At 65.7% G+C, this 21,035-nt stretch overlaps 1 protein-coding gene across 3 annotated transcripts in view; it reads right to left on the minus strand.

Moving 5' to 3' along the window:
- Positions 1-2,439: 2,439 nt before the first annotated feature.
- Positions 2,440-21,035, minus strand: part of ADGRB1 (adhesion G protein-coupled receptor B1) — a gene marked incomplete at its 5' end in the record, with an annotated part of 71,245 nt that continues 52,649 nt past the window's right edge. For 2 of the 3 annotated variants that reach the window (XM_082601109.1, XM_082601107.1), the window contains 9 exons: positions 2,440-2,851; positions 3,421-3,528; positions 3,711-3,746; positions 5,243-5,931; positions 8,033-8,072; positions 9,724-9,819; positions 12,740-12,911; positions 18,079-18,164; positions 20,322-20,388. In XM_082601109.1, coding sequence (XP_082457235.1) covers positions 2,654-2,851; positions 3,421-3,528; positions 3,711-3,746; positions 5,243-5,931; positions 8,033-8,072; positions 9,724-9,819; positions 12,740-12,911; positions 18,079-18,164; positions 20,322-20,388 — 1,492 coding nt within the window. In that variant the 3' untranslated portion in view covers positions 2,440-2,653. Of the gene's footprint in view, positions 2,852-3,420; positions 3,529-3,710; positions 3,747-5,242; positions 5,932-8,017; positions 8,073-9,723; positions 9,820-12,739; positions 12,912-18,078; positions 18,165-20,321; positions 20,389-21,035 lie in introns of all 3 variants that reach the window. The other variant, XM_082601108.1, reaches the window with a different exon arrangement.

Here is a 21,035-nt window from a genome sequence, read left to right on the forward strand (position 1 = left end):
CCTTGTCCCGCATCGGGAGCCCAGCAGTCTGAACGGCTGGATGAATACAGAGGCAAACCTAAACCTGCAGTGGTCCCTGCCCCAGTTCTGAGCACCTCACTGTCTCTGGTCTGAAACGCTGCCTAGCACAGGGCTCACCACCAGAAGGTGATGGAGGACCCAAGGCAGGGCCCGAGGGTTTTGGCAAGTCTTGTGGGAACATCCCTGGCAGGCTTCTTGCAGGGAGATCAAGGGAGCAGAGAGCACCTTCTGTGACTGGTCACCATGCCAGCCTGTCACAGAACATTGAACCGCTGTGAACGTGGGGCCCAGGCAGAACAAAGTGTGTGGCCTATCTCAGAAAGACACAGGCTTCTTGGAAAGAGGACCTAGGATGGAGGGGAAATTGGAGTCTGATCACAGGATGATTCTGACCTGGTCACACACTAAACCCTGACCCTGGTCCCACCCTGAGCCCTGACCCTGGTCATATACTGAACCCTGAGCCTGGCCTCTCACTAAATCCTGATCCTGGTCCCACGCCAAGCCCTGACACCAGCGGTTCACACCACCTGAGTCACTCCCTTTGTAGGCAGGGAGTGTATGGTTTGGGTGCATCTTGTCTTTTTAGTTTTTCTTTCAGTTTTTCTTTTGCATGTGGTGCTGGGCATGAACAGGGCAAGGGAGGTCAGGGAGCTGGCAAGACCTCGCGCTGGTCACTCCACAAGGACGGTGGTGAGTCCTCTGCAGAAAGCCAGCCTTCCAGACCCTGGCCTGGTGCTCTGGGCTACCTTTACCAGGGGGCGTCGCTGGGGGCTTGGGACTTTGTCCACCTGGACCCTCTGCTCCTAGGTACCCTCTGGCTTCCTTCTCTAACAGCCAGAGGATAAGGAAGCCAGCACAGGCCACAGCCCTCATCTAAATACCCCAGGCCAGATGGCCTTGGAATTCGGGACTCTCTGGGTTTAGAGCTAGTACAGTGCATGTGTGAGAGTTCACTGAACTCCCCAGGGGGAACACGCTAAAATGTGCATATGTGCGTTAAGTGGTTCAGATGAGCTATAACAAGCTTCAGTTGGGGTCAGGTCCTGCTGCTATATCTCACCAGTTTTGGCTTTTTGAAGTGTTGAGAATCGGACTGAGACACTATGTGCCCTCGTGAAGCGCTGGTTCTCGAGCGCTGGCCGCGTGTGACCGGAGGGCTTAGCATCACATCCTCCTGCTGCTGCTGCTGTGGCCACACCTCCCTTCCTGGCTGTTGTCCACTCATGTAGGGCCACTTGTGGTCACTCACGGTCACGGTCACGCAGCCCCTCCCAGGCATGCGTGGTCACCAGCGTGTCTCTCCAGGCTCGGTCATTCGAGATCACCCACGGTCACTGCGGTCACGCACACGGGAGGCACCACCCATCAAGCCCCTCCCCTGTCCCACCTCCACCTGCTGGTGAGGACTCTGGATGGGGGGTGGGTCACAGGCGCATCCACGCCTGGTGAGATTCCCACAAGCTGAGCCCTGAATGGGGAGAGCAAGGCCGCCACGGGAACCCCATGCCAGGCAGTGCCCCCGGCCTTTCAGCTGGGCCTGCCATCGGTTTCATCTTGGATCACATGGTTGGGGACCCATAATCTCAGGGTGCTGGGGCCTCCAAATGGTCCACCTGCACACCTCCTCTTTGGACAGCGGCCTCTGTCTGTTGCCTCTCGGAGCCCAGGGGTTCTGTCTGGCGGCTGAGGCCCTGGGGCTCCCAGGGGTGGGGTGCACAGCCTGCGGGGAGGGGATCTACATAGCCGCCCTCCACCCCCCAGCCTGGCAGTTCACCAGCCAGCTCCCTGCAGCAGCTCCGGGTGCCCCCTGCTGGAAGCACGGAGGAGAGGCAGGATCCCGCACTTGCACTCTGAGCGAGCATTTCAGAGCTCAGGCTCAGAAAACGGGCCTGACCGCAGGCAGGGCGTGGTGCCCACTAGGCCTCCCCAGCCCTCCCCGACCCAGGTGGAGGGACCGAGGTCAGCAAAGACCACCCCCAGCCCACCAGGGTGCTGGCTTGCGTGCTGCACAGAGGAGGGCCACACAGTGAAGACGTGGGTTTTTAATTCTTTTTATTGAAGAAAAGAAAAGGAGAGAAAAAATAGATTCCCCACCCCTGCTTCTTCCCGGAGTGGGCTTCTGGTCCTGCCCCTGGGGTGGCATAGGTGGGAGGGCTGTGCTCTCCGCCTGGGTCTGGGGAGGGGCCCCTGGGCCCTGGAAGGGTGCGGGGGGGCTGGCTGCTTCCCGAGGGGTGGGGGGGTCTAAAAAACGGTGCCAGGCTGGTCAGGCCAAGCAGGCTGGTCCTCTGCTGCAGCAGCTCAGGTGGGCATCCCAGGGATGCTGGCCGCACCCGGCCTGGCCATTGTCCACGGCTGCCTGCCCGCCCGCCGGGGCTGGGCCGGAGGAGGGCAGAGTCTGAGGCACCTTCGGGCCTCTGGAGCCCTGTGCCCACCGGGGCCGCCGCCTCCTGTCCCGTCTGGCTCTGGTCCCAGCACTGCGGGCCTCTGCCTGGCCGCCGTCCGAGCGCCCTGAGGCCGGGGCGCGGGCCTTGCCCGCCGCCCGTGAGCGTGTCTGTGCCCGTCCTGTGGCAGGAGCGAGCAGAGCAGCATCCCTCCTCCGTGGCCCGGTGCGTGGCCGCCGCCCGCCCACTCAGACCTCGGTCTGGAGGTCGATGATGTCCTGACCCACCAGCGGGATGGTGGCGCCCGACTTCTCCCACTCCACGCTCCGCAGCTCTAGCGGCGACGGCGGCAGCGGCTCCAGCTCTTTCTTCACCCACGCGGGTGGCCCGTGCGCTTTTCGGAGGCTCTCCCAGGGCCGCTTGTTGGGCGTCTGCTGCTTTTCTGGCTGCTGGCCGGCGGGCAGTGGAGGGGGTGAGGGCCCCGACGTAGAGACACAGAGCAGAACCGATGGGGAGTGGAGAAAAGAAGGTGGATAGTGAGGAAGGGACCAGACAGGCAGGTGAGGGCGGCAAGGAGACCCCGGCACAGACGGGTGAGCGTGGGCGCAGAGCCTTTCCTGGACCGCGCGAGGGCTGTGACCCCTGCCGTTGGGTGAGCTGGGGTGGCCTGCAGGGAAGGGCAGCTGGGGGCCCTTCCCACCCAGCACCCCTCGCTTGGCTACTGCCCGCCGCTGGGGGGCGGCCTTACCCAGGCTCCCCCAGCCCAGCCACAACCCAGCTTCTAGATGGCCCCTGGGACAGACCCATCCACCTGTCCTGTCCCTCCAGGGTCTACAATGGGCTGGGTCAGGCCAGTCCTTGGGAAAGGTTGAGTGAAGGAACAAATGAATGAATGAAGTAGGGCCGGAGGAAGGAGAGAAGAGCTTACCTAAGGGCTGTCCCACAGCCCCGCCCAGGCTCCGCCCCTGAGACCCTGCCCCCCACCCCTTCCCACCCTCAGCCCCGCCCTCCAGACCTTGCTGTCCGGGCCCAGCGCATCCTTGTCCTTCTCAGCGGCATGCTGCAACTTCCGGTTCAGGTCCTGGAACATGTCCTGGTGCCGCTTCCGGGTGTGCATGATTTTCTGCAGGGGGAGGAGGGGCGGCGGTCCTGAACCAGGAGAGGGGCTGCCCTGCCCCGCCCCCGCCCAGCGTAGGCTCCTGGGGACTTGCCTCCCCGTCAGGGCAGGGTCCTCCTCCCCAGCCTCTCCCTGCCTGTTGGAAGGGCTGGGCCCAGGTAATTGGGACAGGGGACACCAGGACCCACCTCAAAGTCCAGCTCCGCATAGCGCGATTTCCGCCGCTGTGGGGAGAAGGGGTTTGTGCACGGTCACAAGCAGTTCCCCCAAATCCCCCAGACCACGAGCTCCTGCCTGAGGATGAGGGAGGCCCGGGACCCCCTCGCCCCTGCCCACCGTTGGTCCTGGCCAAGCCCCGGGAGACACACCTCTGACTACACTGAAGCTATCGGTCTCAGTGCCCAAGTCCCCTGTAGGCCACCCCCGCCCGGAGACACCGGGAGCCCAGTCGGGGGCCCTGGAGGAAGAGGGTGGATAGAAAGAAGGGCCACTGGACGTAAGGAAACAGAAGCCCAAGGACCCAGAAGGCAGGGGCAGGCTGTGGGTGAGCCCTCATTCACCTACTGTGCCACCTTGAGGCCAGTGCCAGGGCTGGGCAAGGGTGTCCAGCTCAGGCGGCCCAGGACACGCTCCCAGGGACGAGTAGACCTGGACACAGGGCCGTGGCACTGCTGGCCGGCCACAGAACTGGTACCCGGGGCTGCATTCACCAGAGGCTACGAGCCAGGAGGTGGGAGCCCAGCCTGGGGAGGGTGGGGCTCCCCGAGGGTGCTGGGCCTGGCTGCTCCCCACCCCTGCCATCTCTGAGCCCCTGTCCTACAGGCTGAGCAGGGCTCGGGGGTCAACTGCAGGTTTTAGGTTGGTCTAAGGGGCCTGGCTGCCGTTGACTGACCAACCACAGAAGGAACTAGACTCAAGCAGCTTCAAGTCCAGCTCAGTGTCCAGGCCGAAAGCTCTTGAGCCCTTATGTGATGGGTGAGACCACCACCGAGGGCAACCACCTGACAAGTGGCCATTTCAGCACAGGTGCAAGCTCCCAGTCACGGTGGCCCAGCAGGCCCGGGGGTGCGGGGAGCATGGCAGGAGGACAGGTAGATGCTGCCCCCTCGAGGCAGAGCCCTGCCACTTGCCCGCAGGGGAAGGGGAAGGGAAAGGGGAAGGGGAGGGGAAGGGAAGGGGAAGGGGAAGGGGAAGGGGAAGGGGAGGGGAGGGGGAGGGGAAGGGGAAGGGGAGGGGAGGGGGAGGGGAAGGGGAAGGGGAAGGGGAAGGGGAAGGGGAAGGGGAAGGGGAAGGGGAGGGGAAGGGAAGGGGGAGGGGAAGGGGAAGGGGAAGGGGAGGGGGAGGGGGAGGGGGAGGGGAAGGGGAAGGGGAGGGGAAGGGGAGGGGAAGGGAAGGGGAAGGGGAAGGGGAAGGGGAAGGGGAAGGGGAAGGGGAAGGGGAAGGGGAGGGGAAGGGGAAGGGGAAGGGGAGGGGAAGGGGAAGGGAAGGGAAGGGGAAGGGAAGGGAAGGGAAGGGGAAGGCAAGCCCTCCCCTACACAGGCCTCAGGTTCCCTTCCTGCCAACAGGACTCATTCCAACAGGGGTGATGCCGGCCCCCGGGCTTCCCAGGCCTGGGCTCCCTGAGGCTGGCTGCCAGCCCCACCTGTGGAGCCACCGCCCAAACCCGCAGTGCCCACAATGCACCTGTCCCTTGTCCACTAGCCCCCCAGGCTGCCCTCACCTCCAGGGAGCTCGCGGACAAGGTGGACACGTTCTCATTCTTCGTCCCGGTCCCCGTGCTGGGCCCCGGGTGGGCAGCGGGCTCCCCGGGCTCCGCCAGGCTGGGGGGTGCCGACTCCAGGGTGGGGGGCGGGGGCAGGGGCTGCTGAGGGGGCGGGGGCGGCGGGGGCGGGGGTGGGGGGGGCTGGGTGGGGGGCGCCTCGGGGGGCTGGCGGGAGGGCGGGCTGCGGGCGGGGAGGCCGGCGTCGGGCGCCATGTTGAGATGGATGAGGCGAGTCTGGGGCATCTGGTCGATGTGGATGCTGTACTTGGGCTCCTCCTGGGGCTTGGGCCGCAGCACGGATGGAGCCGTGGGCAGGATCACGTAGCTCGTGTCCAGGGCCTTCTCCTGGGCTCGGCTCAGCTCCGAGTCCAGCTTCTTGAAGATGTCCCCGTCGCCGACAAAGGACGACTTAGGCACCCTGTCCTTCTTGAGGGTCAGCGAGTGGTTGGGGAAGTCGGGCAGGGGGCCGCCCGGGCAGCGGGGCGAGCCGTGCAGGTGCAGCTTCGACACGTTGGCCGGCAGGCTGTTGAAGTTGGGGGGCGCCTTGGCGTGGGCTAGCTTCAGCTTCTCTTCCTCGGGCAGAGACGGTCGCTTGAGCGTGCCCGTGATGGTGGCCGTGCGACAGGCCGCAATGTCTTTGTTTAGCACTGTAGGAACAGGCGAGGGGGGTCAGGGCGGCCGGAGGCGGAGGGGCTCCGGGTCCCGCAGCGGATCTGGGCACCCGCCCTGCGTTCGGTGCTGCAGCAGCTGGTGATTCTCCGTCCTTTCAAACAAGGCTGGGACGCAGGGGCGCCTCCCTGTCCTCCCCACAAGAGAACCAATGACCTCCACCCACAGTAGCTGGGAAGGGCAAGTGAGAGGCGGCCCGGGCCGCCTGGAAGTGCGGGGACCCAGCCCCTCGCTGCGGGCGGGACAGCCGTTCCCGGGGGCCCAGCCTCTCTTCTGTTCAGCAATGGGGACCAGGCTGCCTGGACCTCTGACCTGGGCTCGGGCTTGCGCACCGCCCGGCTCGCCCCTGCCAGTCAGTTCAGCCTCCACTGGCCCGCAGAGGGCCCAGAGCTGCAGTCCACAGCCCACTCAGGGCTGATCCTCTGGAAACCCTCCCCACGCTGGCACTGCTCGGTGGACAGGCTCCCACGTCACACCCTCACCCGGCCTCCAGCGCTCATCAGCTGCTCCCCGCAGCCCACCTCCTCGGCACACACCCTCCGAGCCGCCCAGGCCGCTGGTCACTTGCCCGCCCTGGTCCTCCTCCTCCGCCTCCCCGATGGCCAGGGGTCTCGGGCCCCTTCTCTTCTCCACCCTTCAGATGCGAACACCAGCACCCAGGTCTGCAGTCCTGCTCTGCCCCCAGTCCCCGTGGCCCAACGAACCTACCATCTTCCCTGCCAACCTGCTTCCCGCCCCTCGCATCAGGGTCAGGGTCAGGGTCAGGGTCAGGGTCAGGAAAGGCTCCCTCCCTCGGTGCCTCTCCCTTGTGTGTCCCTTCCCTCCGGCTGTCTATGTCAGAGCCAGTGTTGAGCCCCACGGGCCTTCCCTGCTCAGATCCAGCTGCAGGAGGCCTCCTGTGCGCTCGCCGGGGCCCCCAGCTGCTCTGTGCTGGTCCCTGCCTTCTGTCCACCCAGCACCTGGCTGTGTCTGTGGTCCCCACCCAGAGCTGCCGGCCGCTTGCTCCTCTCGAGGCCAAGGGTCAGGCTGGGCCATGTTACTAATGAGGAAGGAACTGGAGGCTCAGGGAGGCTGGTACTACACAGGGCTGGGCCCAAGCCCCCAAAGGCCCCTAGGTCTTGGGGTCACCTCTCCTCTCAGGGGGGTTGGCTAGAGCACACAAGACTAAGATGGGGCAGGAAGGACGCTCTGTTAACCTCCTGTCCAGCCCAAGCCAGAGGTCACCTCCTCAAGGAAGGCTTCCTGGGGTCCACCTGGCAGCAGCAGACACTCCCCACCCAGGGCTGTAAGCCCCCCCCCACTGTGGCTATCTCTAGAAAAGATGCTCCACAAATACCTGACAGACCATAGGAACCAAAACCAGTTAGTCGTCCACAGCCCCAGACGCTGCCTTTCACTGCACCAAACACCTGACTCATAAAAAAATGATGCCTGGACAGCTTCCTTTTATTAGGCAATTGATTCCCTTTTTGCACTTGCTTCCAGGAAGCTCATGGCTAGCCTAGGGCTCAGCAGTGGGTCCTTCTCACTGCTTTCCTCCTGCTTCCACTAACAGCCCCCAATCTGAAAGCTCGACCAGCCCCTCCTCCATGGTTGGAGTAACAGTGAAGAAAAGGAGGCAACACAGAACATGGGCCCTTGAGGGAGGGCAGGCAGGGTGGGGGAGGGGTGGAGGCGGGACAGGGGGCGGGACTCACAGAGCTGGCCCAGCCTCATTGTCCCTACAAGGAGGCTGGAGGGCTGAGGGATAGGGGCGTGCTGAGGGAGAGGAGAGGGCCAGGGCTGGGGCGGGGGAGGCCCCAGGTGGTTCCTTCCAGTGCTAAGGGCTCCACCACCACTGGACGTGCTACGCACCTGCCAGGCCTGAGCCCCAGGACAGTCTTCTGGAGGCTTCTGCTCCTGCCCCCACAGACCTGCCTGCGGCCTCAGGGGAGCGGCTGGGGGATGGGAGGCATGGAGGTGGCTGGCGGGGGTGGGATGAGGATGAGCGAGCCGACAAGCAGACAGACGTACGGAGAAAAGAAAAGGCAGTGGGCCCGGGGAAGGGCCACCTGTCGCTCTCACCTGTCAGGCGCTCACCTGATCTACAGGCCAGATCCACGTCCTTCTCAAAGTCGGTCTGCAAGGCAGAGACGGGGCAGAGTGAGCCCGAAGGCGAGCGGGCAGGGCTGGGCTGCTGCCCCGCGCACCACGCTGCCTGCAGGCTGCGGGCAAGGGCCGCCCTGGAGTTGCAGCCACACCTCAGAGGGGCGCGTGTGATGCCGTGTGTGTGCGCGCGCACGCGCACGCTCCTGAGGGCCAAGGGTGTCCACAGGCTCAAGGGTGCCCATGGGCTGACGTGTTCACCCAAGGTGAACCCCCGTGTGCCCGTGTGCCGCGTGTGCACAGCTGTGGGCATGTGAATGTGCACGCACGTGTGCACACGCTCTCCCTCCAGTGCATCCGTGGGTTAGGCACAGCTCACTCATGCCCTTGGCCTCGAGTCCCTCCAATGGGACGGGACACACAGAGGGCCCCACGCCAGAGCCCCTGCTGCCCAGGCCACCACCACCCACTGATGTGCCGGGAAGGGGGCATGTCCCACGTCACCCCTTTGGTCCTCACCACAGCCCTGGGGATGAGGAAATGGAGGCCAGCTGGCCCAGCAGAGGCAGAGTGGGGTCGGGACGCAAATGTCCAGTGCCAGGGCGGGACCAGCTGCCCCTGGAGCAGTGGCCGTGGTCCCTGCTGCAGCACCTGCCCGGTCCCAGGCTAGGAGCTGGGGGAGGCGCAAGTGGGTGACCTCGGCCCCGCCCTCAGGGAGCTCGGCCGGTTGGGGAACCCAGCTCGGGCCACCCCAGGCTGGGCGGTGGCCTCCTCCAGGGACTGTGGGGCCTCAGGGGATGGCAGGGCCCTTAGTCAAGCCTGCAAGTTCCTTCCTGGCAAACGCAGACGTCAGGTTGTCGTGAAGATCACAAGATCTTTGCCCAGAGGTCAGGGATCAGGCCAGGAGAAGTGTCAGGAGGTCCAGAACCTGGCTTCCTCCCACCGTGGGCCCCTGCCTCATCCTTGAAAACGCCTCCCTGAGCCTGGCTGCTGGCTTCTGCCAAGGCCCTGCCTGTGACCCTCACAACCGTCATGAGGTGGCCAGCACCCTAAAGACTGAAGGAGCACCTCCCACCTGCCAGGGGGCACCCAGCGGGCAGCAGGCATCAAATGACAGCACAGGGAATTCCCCCAGGACGTTACCAAGGCCTGAGCAGGTGGCCTGATGGGGGTCAGGAAGGGCTGCCTGGAGGAGGTGACACCTACAAAGTGGGCAGCAGGAGCAGACAAGGGTGTGCTGTGCCTGGGGCTGGACAGTGTGTGTAATGCCAGAAGACCAGGGAGTCAGGTACTTAGAGATCTGGTTGAGGACAAGGCTACGGTGGGGTGGGGAGTGGAGGTTAGGGCCCATCCCGGGTGGAGGGCAAGGAGAAGCGTGGAAGACATACAGAGTGGGGCAGGAGCCGAGATGAGGGCCGGACACCCAGAGAGTGGTGTCTGGCCAAAGGGCACAGCTGGTACCAGGGGGTAAGCTTGGGGTGGATGCCAGCCCCGCCCAGATCCCTCGTCCACTGGACCCTGCCCATCCCCAAACCCTGGACCGGGGACTTCACCTTGGCGAGCCTCCGTTTCCCCAACCTTAAACTGGGCTTGGAGGTCCTCCTAATTGGGCTGCTGGGGCCTGGTGGAGATGCCCAGTGGGGGTGCCAAACAGGGGCAGCCTACGTCCCGGCCCCGAGCCCTACCATGAGCTGGGCGTGGCCATTCTGGAAGGAGCCCCCCGAGTCCCCGTTGCCCTCCTCCTGGCGATCCACCACGCGGCACTTCACAGCGTCCTGGACCTAGGGAGGGAGAGCAGAGGCGGTCGACGGCCAGCCCGCCCCCCGTGACCGCAATGCCAGGAAGGTGAGGCCGAGTCCCACCAGGGTGGCATTTCAGCGAGGGGCAGCCCTGCCCCGGATGCACACAGGCCCACGGGCCCACGTGCCGTGGGGAAGGGCCTGCAGTGGGGGAGGAGGTGCTCCCAAGGGCACAGGCTCATCTGCGAGCCGGAAAAGGGACAGCGGCTCGGGGCAGCCTTGCCAGCAGCCAGCCTTTGGGCCCAGCCTCTCCTCTGACCTCTGAGATCCTCTCTATGCCCGTTTTGGGTGAAAACTCAAAAACATGGAGCTCTATGAGCCCCCGAGAATACGCTGCAGGCCCTCCTAGCTGGAATCTGTCGTTAAGAGCCCACCGTTGGCCTAAGTGGGTCACCGGGTGTCCAGACCTATCCTGAGTCTCCGTGGCCTGCACATCCCTGAATGTCTGGGGCAAGCTGGGGTCAGGCCCCCACTCCCTTATCACTGAGAGCAGCGGGCTCCATCAAAGGGAAATGAACAATGACAGCCTCAGACTTCTCAGAGGGGACAGTAAGGGAGGCTCCAAGCGAGGGGCCACGCGAGCAGCCAGCCCAGAGCTGGTCAACAGAAAGCAGCCGCCAGAGGAGGAGGAGGAGACCCGCTTATCCAGGGACGCTGCTGGTCAATGAGGGCAAGAGCCACGGGCAGCACCTCCACCTGCCATGGACAGCGCTGGGCACCGGGGTCAGCAGTGAGCAAAGTGCCTGTCCTCGGGGAGCCGATGCTTCAGAGGTCACGGAGGGAAGCAAAGGGAATAAATGAAGGTGCAGGCCGCTAAAGCACGGAGGGTGGGGTGGGCTGAGCATAGAGGGCTTCCTGGAGGAGGCGTCCTGAGTGAAGGTGGGGAGACCTGAGAGGAGGGCTCCCAGTAGACCCACCATGGACCCCTGGACTTGTTCCCACTCACCCCGGACACTGAACCTGTGCTGCTGTGAGGGACTTGGTCAGAGGCAGGGCCAGGGTCTTGCTGGCCTCAGAGCCCCAGACACTCAGAGCACACCCACCACAGGTGTGCCTTCCTCCCATCCTTGCACTTGCTGACCCGGCTGGCAAACGCCCACTAAGCCCTGCCACGTGCCCAGCAGGGGTGGGCCTCCACCCAGGGGACGGCAGACCTGAAAGCACGTCCTCCGCTGGCCTGAACAGCAGCTGAGGTTCCCCGATGCCTAGTGTCCCCACTCTGCCCCCCTCAGGACATCCAGGCTCTTCTGGCGCAGACGAGGACCCTGCTTGTCCACCTGCTGGAACGGTCCGTGCCCACGGGGCCAGCCTCTGTCTGCCCCTCATGGCCCGTCTTGCCCAGCACGGCCGAGCTGGCCCAGGTGGCAGGGTCCCTGAGCGCAGCCCCTGCACACAGGACCCTGGAGCTCATAGAGGGCAGACGGAGAAGTCTGGCCCCCGTGTCCTCTGGCCCAGCCCCCGCGGGCGTGCTTGGGGTCTTTATCCCGACCCCACCTTCTCGTTTCCTGATGGAGCAGCCCGGAGCTCCAGACACCCCCGCGTCCGTGCTGGCACCCGGCAAGCCCTCCCTCTGCGCCTCCTGTTCGCACTCGGGGCTCCTCCACCCGACTCCACCTTCTAATCGCTTTCCGATTTGCACCCTCCCTCCTTTCAGGGACACGGCCCGTCTGCCCCGTCTACTGAGCATTTCCATTTCTGCTCTTGTGTTTGTAATTCCTACAGGCTCTCTTTCTGTTCTCGGGGTGTCCTTTTGTCCCAGCTGTGGGTCTTGCTTCACAGAAGCGAGGCAGCTGAGAACCACGAGCCTGGGTCAGCCCCACTCCTGCCCCGTCTGTCCAAGGGGAGCAGGCAGTAGCTGCTTTGGGGGGCTGTCCTGAGACTCCCTAATGCGAGGAGGTTGGGGGCCGGGGGCACGAGGGCGTCCACGTGGGTCTGTGAGGTCGCCTCCTCCTGGGCCGTCCCCGTGGCTCCGGTGCTGGCGGATCCGCGGCTTTCCTGGGGAGACTCTCCTCAGGCCCTCAGGACTTGAGAGTGGATGCTCGGGACCGGCTGGACATTTGCAGGTGGTGGAAACGCCGTTTCCACATGAGAAACGCCAGGTCTTCACTCCTCCTGTCTTTCCTGCAATGGGAGCCCCTGGAGAGGGGTGGCCCGTCTCTTCCATCTGTGAGCCGGGGGGACCCAGCTGTTCCCAGCGTGGCATCCCCATCTTCAGCTGTGCAGGCCCCCAGGCCAGGGCCCTGGTGTCCACCCCCTGGGCGGGAAGTTCCAGGCAGGGGAGGCTGGGTGGGCAGCGCTGCCTCAGCAGACAGATGACCAGTCGTCCACTCCAGACTCTTCCTCGGCATCCGGGGACGCTCCGGCCTCACGCCCCTCGGCCGCCCTGTGCTCCTCCCTGCTCTCCCCACGACCCCTAAGTGGACTCCCACGCGCCGACGTCCAGGGGCGTGGTTTTTCGCATTCCCACCCGCCTCACGTAGCGGCCCATCCCGAGTCACTGCTACCGGTCAGGGGGCAGTCGGGACGGTTTGGTAAAAACCTTCTCTTGCACCTCCTGGAGAAGCCCAGAAAACGCCAGAACGGGGGTCTCAGCTGCCACAGGAGCTGTTCCCACCTCCAGCGGCTCCCATGCCCCTGGGCCCTGGGAGGACAGAGCCCACCCACTACCTCGGTCTGAGCCAGTGCGGGGCACCAGGGCGTCTTCTAGAAGAAGCTGTCACCTTAATGAGTGACCGCTCCTGGCAGCCCTGGCCGCATGCTGGACCCAAGTCCAGCTTTGCGGAAGAGTCCAGGCCAAGGAAGCGGCCCCTCCCCGCTGGCCGGCCTCCTCCCAGAACCTTCCCGCCGCGGCACGTGGGGAGGTGGCGCCTGGAGAAGGCTGACTGCCCACCCGCCGGCCCACCTCTCTCCGCAGGATGCAGTGCACCATCACGATGACGAAGCCCTCCAGCGAGTCGAAGACGGCGAAGAGGATCTGGAAGAGGGCGGATCGGCGGTCGGTGACAGCGAGCACGGCCGACATCCAGGTCAGCGCCAGCAGCGGCAGTACCACGCAGGAGCTCCACAGCGAGGCCCTGCGGACGGGGCGGCGGGCGGGCGGCATCAGGGCTGCCCTGCGCCCTGCCGTCCACGCCCTGCCCCTGGGAGGGGCCACCCAGGCCGGGACCTGGCCTCAGCCCAACTCCCTCACCGGGGCCGGGGCCGGGGCCAGGCTGCCCGTCCCACCTGGGGCACGTCTCCCTTGGGGCCCCACTGGGCCTTCCCTGCCCTGGGCTGCACCCTCTCCTCCCCATCCCCTTAGAGACCGTCTCCCACTCAGCCCCGATGCCGCCTCTCTCGGGGAGCAGACTTCTGCGCCAACACCCCCAGCCCGAGGGCTCCCAGCGCGGCTGGGGACTCAGGACGGTGGTCCCAATGGGCTGGGCAACAGTGAGGGTGGGGGCGAGATCTCTGGAAGGCGAACGTTCCTGACTGTCCAGGAGGCCCCAGGGAGCAAGGCACCCTGGAGGGAGGGGGGAGAGCTGGGGGAAGGGGGAAGAGGTTTCTCCTCCCAGAGCCCTCAGGCCCCCAGCCAGGGGTCCAGGGCCAGAACTGCAAGATGGCCACAGGGGAGGGCGTTTGGTGAGGCCTCTGAGCTCTGGACAGAGAGAAGGGGGGGGTGGGGGGGAAACCAGAGAACTCCTCAGGGAGAAGGAGGAAACCTGTGAGGAGAGAAGACAGATGACAGACAGACAGACAGGGCCAGGCGGGGAGGGCGTGGGGCGGACGGACGGACAGACAGGAACAGAGACGACAGGCGCTTCCTCCTCTTGGCGGGCCCTGCTCTGCCCTCCCCCGGGGAGGACCTGCCCTTGCTCCGAAGCCTTCGCCCCTTCTTCCAAGGAGTCCTCCAGGAGCACCCCCACGGCAGGCACGGCCCTCTGCAGCCGGCCCCTCCCTGCACCACCCACACATGTGGCCGCTCTGAGCCTGCCTCCTGGTCCCCACAGCAGGGACGCTATGCCAGCCAGGGGCTGCGTGGGCACAGAAAGCACACCAGCAGGGTGCCCGGAGTACAGTGTCGGGAAACCTGCCTGACCCACCCCCGCCCCGTCCCCGCCGCTACCACCACTCTCAGGGCCACTGCGGCCTGAGGACCACAGCCAGGGTCAGCTCTGCCCCCTGGGCCGGTGACCGCCTGCAGGGGCTCCTGGCGTTCCTGCCACTATCCCCAGGGGCGGGGGCATCAGGACCCCCTCCTCCCTCATGGATCACCCTGGTCAAAAGGAAAGGCAGAAACAGGTGGGGCAGAAACTCGGGGAGGCCACCAGGAAGGAGCTGGGGGCACCGGGGCTGGGGGTCCAGCCAGGTCAAGGACCCCCCAAACCAGTGGGACCTTGACCGGGGCGGGGGCAGAGGTACCCCCCCAGACTGTACGCTCTGTTTCTCCACCCTCTCCAGCCTGGCTCAGCCACTGAAGCCGCTTCACCCCTGCAACTGGACCTGCAAGGGGCCCAGCCCCGTGGGGAACTTCTGCCCTCACGCCCCCCAGGCAGGGCCCTGGGCCTCCACGTCCCCCTCCATCTCCTCCTCAGCTCGTCTCTGTGACCGGGGTCCCCCGTCCCAGGGCCAGCCCCGTATCTCCTCCAGGATGCAGCCTCTAACCCTGCCCCTCCCAAAGCCTGCCCCAGCTCAGGGGATGGCTCTCGGGCCCCCTGCCCGGCGGCTCAGGCCAGAGCCGAGGGTCACCCTGAAGCACCCACGCCTCTTCCCTGGGCACAGCACGGGCTCCAGAACTAGACCTCGGACCGCTCTCCTCGCCTCCCCTTCCAGGGCCCTGCTGGCCCCCGGCACTGATGACAGGCGAGCCAGGTGGAGGCCTCCTGGGCGGGGTACCTGCACCTGCGGGCACTCTCCCCTCCATACCTGCTGTGCCGCACCTGGCACAGGGCCTGAGAGAAGGGAGCCTTCCCGTGACGGCAGCCCGGCCCTCAGTGTCCCCACCATGGCAGGCGGGGCGCTGCAGTCTGTCTCCTCCCTTCCAAAGTGGGCCTGCTCTAGCCAGAGCCCTGGACACAGCTCCTCGTGTTCTGAGCAAGAGGCGCAGACCTCCCCCACCAAAACTTCTCATCTCACTGTGAGTCATCTTCCCTTGGGCCCGAGGCCTGGCATTTACTGCCTGATGCTGCAGCAGGCTGGCAGATGGCCGGGGCTTGGGGATCCGTAAATTATTCAAATTCCTGCAGCCCAGCCTCTGCAGTTTCTGAAACATTTCTGCAGAGGGCCTTGTGGAGGGGTCATGCAGGTCCAGGCGTGACTGCTGGGGAGGACAGGAGGCGGGTGGGGGGAGGCCCGGCAGCTGCACCACCTGCCCCCTTTGGAAACTCAGATGCCTCTGGGGGAGGGGCTTTGAGTGTGGATGGGGGCGGGGGGCAGGCAGGGCCGCTGGGAGACTGTCCTCCACCCCACAGGCCTGCGTGTGTAACAAAGGAGACCCAGGGCGTCTGGGCCATGGACTCCAGCACGGAGGAGCAGCCCGCCCTCCCGGAGGTTTCTGGCTCCACCGGACAAGTCCCCACCCCGGAACCGTGTCCACCTCTGCTCACTCGCTCCCCGCGGCCAGGAGTGCCCTCTCCACGGGGCCCCTGAATCCCAGGAAGCAAACAGGAGGGTCCCAGGGGACCTGTGTGTCTGGGGACAAGACGACCACTCTCGGGTCATCTGAGCCAAGGTCCCTCCGGATTTGGCATCCACCCTGGACCCCAGGCCGCACTGGCCCTGCCCCGCTCACAGACCCCTGGTGGCAGCCCGGGGTCAGCGAACAAGCCAGCTGCCCCAGCACGTCCTGTTTCCAAGGCTGCACCTGCCTCTTGCGCTCACGTTCAAATTCATGACCGACACGCACACGCACACACGCCACACTCCTGCACACTCACGCAGAGCGCTGCGACCCCCGCGTGACCACACACTGACGACGGCCACCAGTTGACCGTGTTCTCGCGGCCCGAGGCCTGGCCCGGCTCCCTGCCCTCCGGTCAGTCTGGTACTGCGAGGCCCCGGGGGATGGACGGGGGTAGCCTGGCCGGGGAGGGGTGGGGTCAGGGCAGGAAATGAGGTGCCAGAGCACGGGGAGGGCGGGCAGGGGCTGCCTAGGTCCCCCAGGGTGGACGGCAGAGAGGACAGAAATGACAGAAAAAGCTGAAAACAAACAAATGTGACTGAGGCGAGCAGAGCCCGGCGGGCGGGCGGATGGGCGGGCGATGGGCGGCACTAACATGGCGTTACTGGCGGCTTCGGAGGTGGCGTCGGCCGCAGAGAGGGCTCCACACTCGGCACATGTGAGGGCGCGCCCGAGGGGGGCCCGGGGCAGCTGACTGCAAGTGAAATTAAAAGACTGAAACGAAAGCAAAATTGTTCTCGTAGATACTGGGGGGGCGGGGGGGGGTTGGGGGCAGGGACAGCAAAAGCAACCAGATGGCGTCCAGCCCGAGCCTCCCCGGGCGGGGACAGGGTCCCGGGGCGCTGTGGGCGGGGACGGGGTCCTCGGGCCTCTTTCCATCTGACGCACCCGGAGCCCGGCGGGGGCAGGGGTGGAGAGCGGGGTGCTGGCTCTGTGGCTGGACGCTGCTGGCCTGAGGGCAGCGCAGGGCTGGGACCATGTGCGTGCACGTCCAGTGGGAGGGTGACACTATCCGCCCACATTCACACGAAAAAGCAGGACACCTGGGCGCAGCCACTGTCCCTTCCCTCTGGTCCGCCCACATCTGGTCTGACCAGGCGCTGCCCCCGCCAAGGAGCGAGGGGTTCGCCAGATGGTCAACGGTGGCGTCTGTGAGCTACCTGGGCAGCGGCCTCCCTGCCAGCCCTGCGCGTGTGCCCGTGCGCGTGGGCACAGAGACCACTGGGGGCCTCCCGTCTGCGTGGGGGCAGGGCCGCTGCAGCCTCACAGGCGGGTCCGCGCGAGCTTCCGAGCCGTGGCACCGCTGCACCTGGGGAAGGGGCCCAACGGGGCAGGCGGCCGCCCGGCCACATTGGGCTCTAAGTTAGCAGCCCAGCCCTGCTCTACCAGCCACTCCCAGGCCTCAGCCTTGGTCTGCTCCGCTGTGAAGTGGGAACAAGACAGCAGACCCTGCCTCAAGAGTTACTGCAGGGAGCGAATCAGACAGTGCCACGGGGTGGGTGCGCCGCGCCTCACTGGCGCCCTGACCCTGTGCGCACCCCGGGGCCTCCTCCGTGTGTGACCCACTGTTCTGGGAGCACGTGTGGGTGGCAGTGTGGGCTGGGCTGGGCTGGGGGGACGAGCCTGCCAACCCCGAGTTCACAGACGCAGAGAAGAGGCCCAGAGAGTGTAGGACGCAGGCCCGCAGACGGCCAGGACAGGCTCCCAGCCACTGCAGGCTCTCCAGGGTCACACTCCTCCCCCAAAGCAAGTTTCTAACCAGGACAGAACCCACCAGGGACCCAAGGGGAAGGATTCCAGAAGCTTTTGTTCCCAGGGAAAAGCAAGAGCAGGAAGAGAGGGGGAGGGAGAGAGACAATGAGAGACAGAGACCGAGCAGGACTGGCACAGAGGGGAGGTGGAGGAGGGGGTGGGGGCCCCCACACAGACACCAGCCAGGGCAGAGGGACAGACAGAGCAGCAGGCAGAGGCAAGGTGAGGACGGCTCAGTGCTGGGGCAGGAGAGAGGGGGCCTGTCCCAGCCCACAGCTGGCCCCCATCCGTGATGGCAGGGCTGCCGAGACCAGGGTGCTCCTGTCCCCTGGCAGCCAGAGGAGAAGCACCCTTCCAAGCTTGCTCCTCACCCAGGGCTGGGCACCACAGCCACTCAGGACCGCCCACCTGCAGTGCTGTGTGCCCTCCGGCCAGGCACTGCCCTCTCTGAGCTCAGGCTCCCAGGTGGGAGGAACATCCGGCCCGGCCCCTGCATTGTCCCCATGCTGAAGGCATCACAAGGATGGGCAGGCCACATCCTGGTTCAGGGTCACCCAACCCCAAGGGAGAAGCCCGGGGCACCCTCCCACCACTCTGGTGGGCCCGGGGTCTCCAAAAGCGATCAGTTCCACCGTTTCTGAGAACTTACGGAGCCCCTGCTCTGTCATGGGGCAGATGGGGAAACTGAGGCGCAGAGCAACGCGGGGCTGGTCACGCAGCCCTCCACGCCTCTGTTTCCTACTTGCTCAGGAAGCGGGTGGGGCTCGAGGGCAGCTGGGCTCGGGGTCATTTAGACTCCAGGTGGGGGGTGGCGTGGCGGCCGGTCCTACCCTGCCCGCTCCTTCAGCTTCTTGTCCGTGATGCCGTCCTTGGACACGAGCTTGTTAAACACCAGGATCCCGATGACCATATTCACCTGCAGGGCGGGGAGGAGCAGCTGTGGGGGGGCCCCCAGGTCAGGAGGGGGGCTCCGGGGGGAGGCAAAGACCCCGGGGGCTCTGCCGGCTGCCCTCACGCTGTTGTCCCTTTACCCCACCGTCTCTTTCCAGAGCCCCAGCCACTAGGTGGGGTTCTCCGTGCCACACGGTCCCCCCCACCCCGCCCAGGGCTGGGCACCGCAGCTCAAGCCTCCCACGTGACGAGTCCCTAGGCCCATGGCCATCCCCACTGGGGTCGGCAGTTTATGAAGCTGGGATTCCATCTGGGCTGGGGTCACGGTGAGCCTGTCCCTGTCCAGAGCGGGACTGACCAGAGCAGTCAAACACGCGAGCGGGTTGGCCGAACCACGCTGCCGGGGCACTTGTCCCACTCAGACCACAGAGGGGACCTTGGGGGACCTCCAGCCCAGCCGCCGCCCACACCCAGGCTCGCCCCGCGTCCCCTCCTTAGCGTCCCTGCAACTTGTGTGCCTTCCACACACGAGCTCGCCCAGCTCAAGCCGGACCTGACGCCACCTCGGGACACCTCCTGCCTGGCTCTGCCTGAGCCACACTGCTCTCCGCACCGCGCAGCCCTTTAGGGACCTTAACCCAGGGCCGCCACCCCACAGGTGCCTTCCCTCAATCCCCCACCGCTGGGCACCCGGCCCTGGAAGTGCTTCTGGGCATTGAGGCTACTCTCCTGCTGCTCCTCAGACTGCCGCCAGACAAAGAGAAGCTGCCCCAGCGTCCCAGCCATCCCCCTCCTCCACAGCCTGCAGGCCCTGGTCTCCCCTCCCCTCTGGCCTCCTCGCCTGGGTGAAGGGGGCTCCCAGCTCCCATCCTCACTCCCCTAGGGTTTCCACTCTGCAGAGAGGCTGCCTGACCCCCAGCCACATTCCTGCGTCTCAGGCGGGGACTGGGACTCCGTGGGTCCCTGGACCCGGAGGTCTGGGGAGGCCGACTCCCCGCAGCCCCACAGAGCCAAGCTCGTGGCCGCACACACACCCCAGCCCTGCCTCCCGCCGTCCGGGCGAAAGCAGCTTTCCAGGGTGACAGCGCTGGGGCGGGAGAGGGCAGGACATCAGTGGCCGCCGCCCCGCCTGCAGCAGGCTCTGTGCCTGCCTTTCCCGGCGTGTCCCCATGTTACAGGAGGAGCCCCGGGCAGGAGCGCACGGCGGGTCAGGACTGGCCCTGCCCTCCAGATGCTTTGTGGGAAGGGCCGTTGGGGGGGTCCTGCCTCTGAAACCCCCGCTCCTGCCTCTCCTGGGGTGCCTGCCCTTAGAAGGCCCGGCCCACTGCCTAGTGGCATTCAAATGCCCGGCACGCTGCCGCTTCCCTGCCCGTTGTCTTCCAGGAATAAAGGAGCTGGTTCTGGCTGGGGCTGGCCCACGGATTCTGCCCACTAACTCCACCCCCCCACTGGCTCCCCCAACTCGTGCCCCCTGCAGGCTCAGCCTCCCCTGGGTGCCCTGGGCTTCACTTTCGTCTGCCCTGTCCAGCCTGCGCCCGAGCCTGGCTCGGATATGACAACAAGGAGGTGTGGCCCTGCCCAGACAGCAGGACTCTGCAGACGCGATGCCCTCTCCTGGGGGCAGGCAGGAGGGGAGGGCGAGATGGGCCCCGAGCCAGGCCTGGCAGAAGCCATCGATACCCCCCAGCCTCCCTCTGCTCATCCGTAACCGGGGGACAATAACCCTGTGTGCATGTGGCACTCTCAACCCTCACCAAATGGACGTGGGCACAGCAGAAAAAAACCCACTGAGGGTCAAGCAAGGGGAGGTGCTTCCCTCCTCCAGGGGGTGACGGGCTGGCCCCATTGAGGGAAAAGCCCCAGGCCTAGCCGCGCCCCTGCTGCCCCGGGCAGCCGTCTGTCCGCCTTCCCTGCCCTATGGTCACTCGCTCATCAAATCCGCAAGACCTCCTGGCAGGTACACAGCCGGTGTCCAGCAATCAGGCAAAATGTGCTCAGAGAAACAAAAGGCCGCCAGCCCAGCCACGCCTCTGCACCCCTGCGGCAGGTCAGGGGGGTGATCTGTGGACACCACCCACCCCTGGTGACCAGGGCAACCCTGATGGGGCAGCAGGTAAAACCCAAGTCCGAGCCAGGGGGAGGCGAGGGGCTCAGCCTGGGATGTCGGGATGGGGGTCAGTACCAGCACGACGGCCGCGGCCGGTCCCACGAAGGCATACAGCAGTCCCCCCTCCAGGGAGAGCCAGCAGCTGGGGAGGGAGACAGGCTGGTTAGCGGCCAGGCGTGAGCCCCCATCCAGTCACACACACACTGGGCACCACCAGTTTCCCAGGAGGGCAGTGTGTCGCTGACAAGTGGCAGAAGACAGCCAGGTGACCGCACCTTCTTTAGCTTCAGGACCCATGGGAGCCCCCAGGCAGCTGACAGACGAAGTTTACGGATGAAGAAGCAGGTCCAGAGCCGGGGACCACACAGCAGAGGGCCAGGCCGCCAGAGGAAAGTACCCTGACCGTCCCCCTCCCCCGACTCTCCCCCCAGGCCTGGGCTCCCCCACTTGCCTCACAGACCCTCCCCAACCTCACGTGCAGACCCTCTTTCCTGACATCATGCCGAAATGTTGGGCTGGGTCCCCGGCCTGGACTTCCACCCACCCCCTCAACCCAGGCCCTCTGCATCAGGCCCCCTGCTCACACGATGACCTGGGCCCTCCACCGAACTCGGTCACCAGCCCCAGCCTTACTTCCCCAGATCTCCTGGACACCACCCAGGGCAGTCCACAGGAGCCCTGAGCCCAGTGAAGGCTGCTCTGACTCCTGCACGTGCTGTGTCCTCTGCCCCGAGCTCCCTGTGCCACGCCGTGTGCCAAGTGCACAGCTCTCCACCCTTCAGAATCCTG

The sequence above is a fragment of the Mesoplodon mirus genome (genome assembly GCF_964341445.2).
Source record: "Mesoplodon mirus genome assembly, chromosome: 16".
Lineage (NCBI taxonomy): Eukaryota > Metazoa > Chordata > Mammalia > Artiodactyla > Ziphiidae > Mesoplodon > Mesoplodon mirus.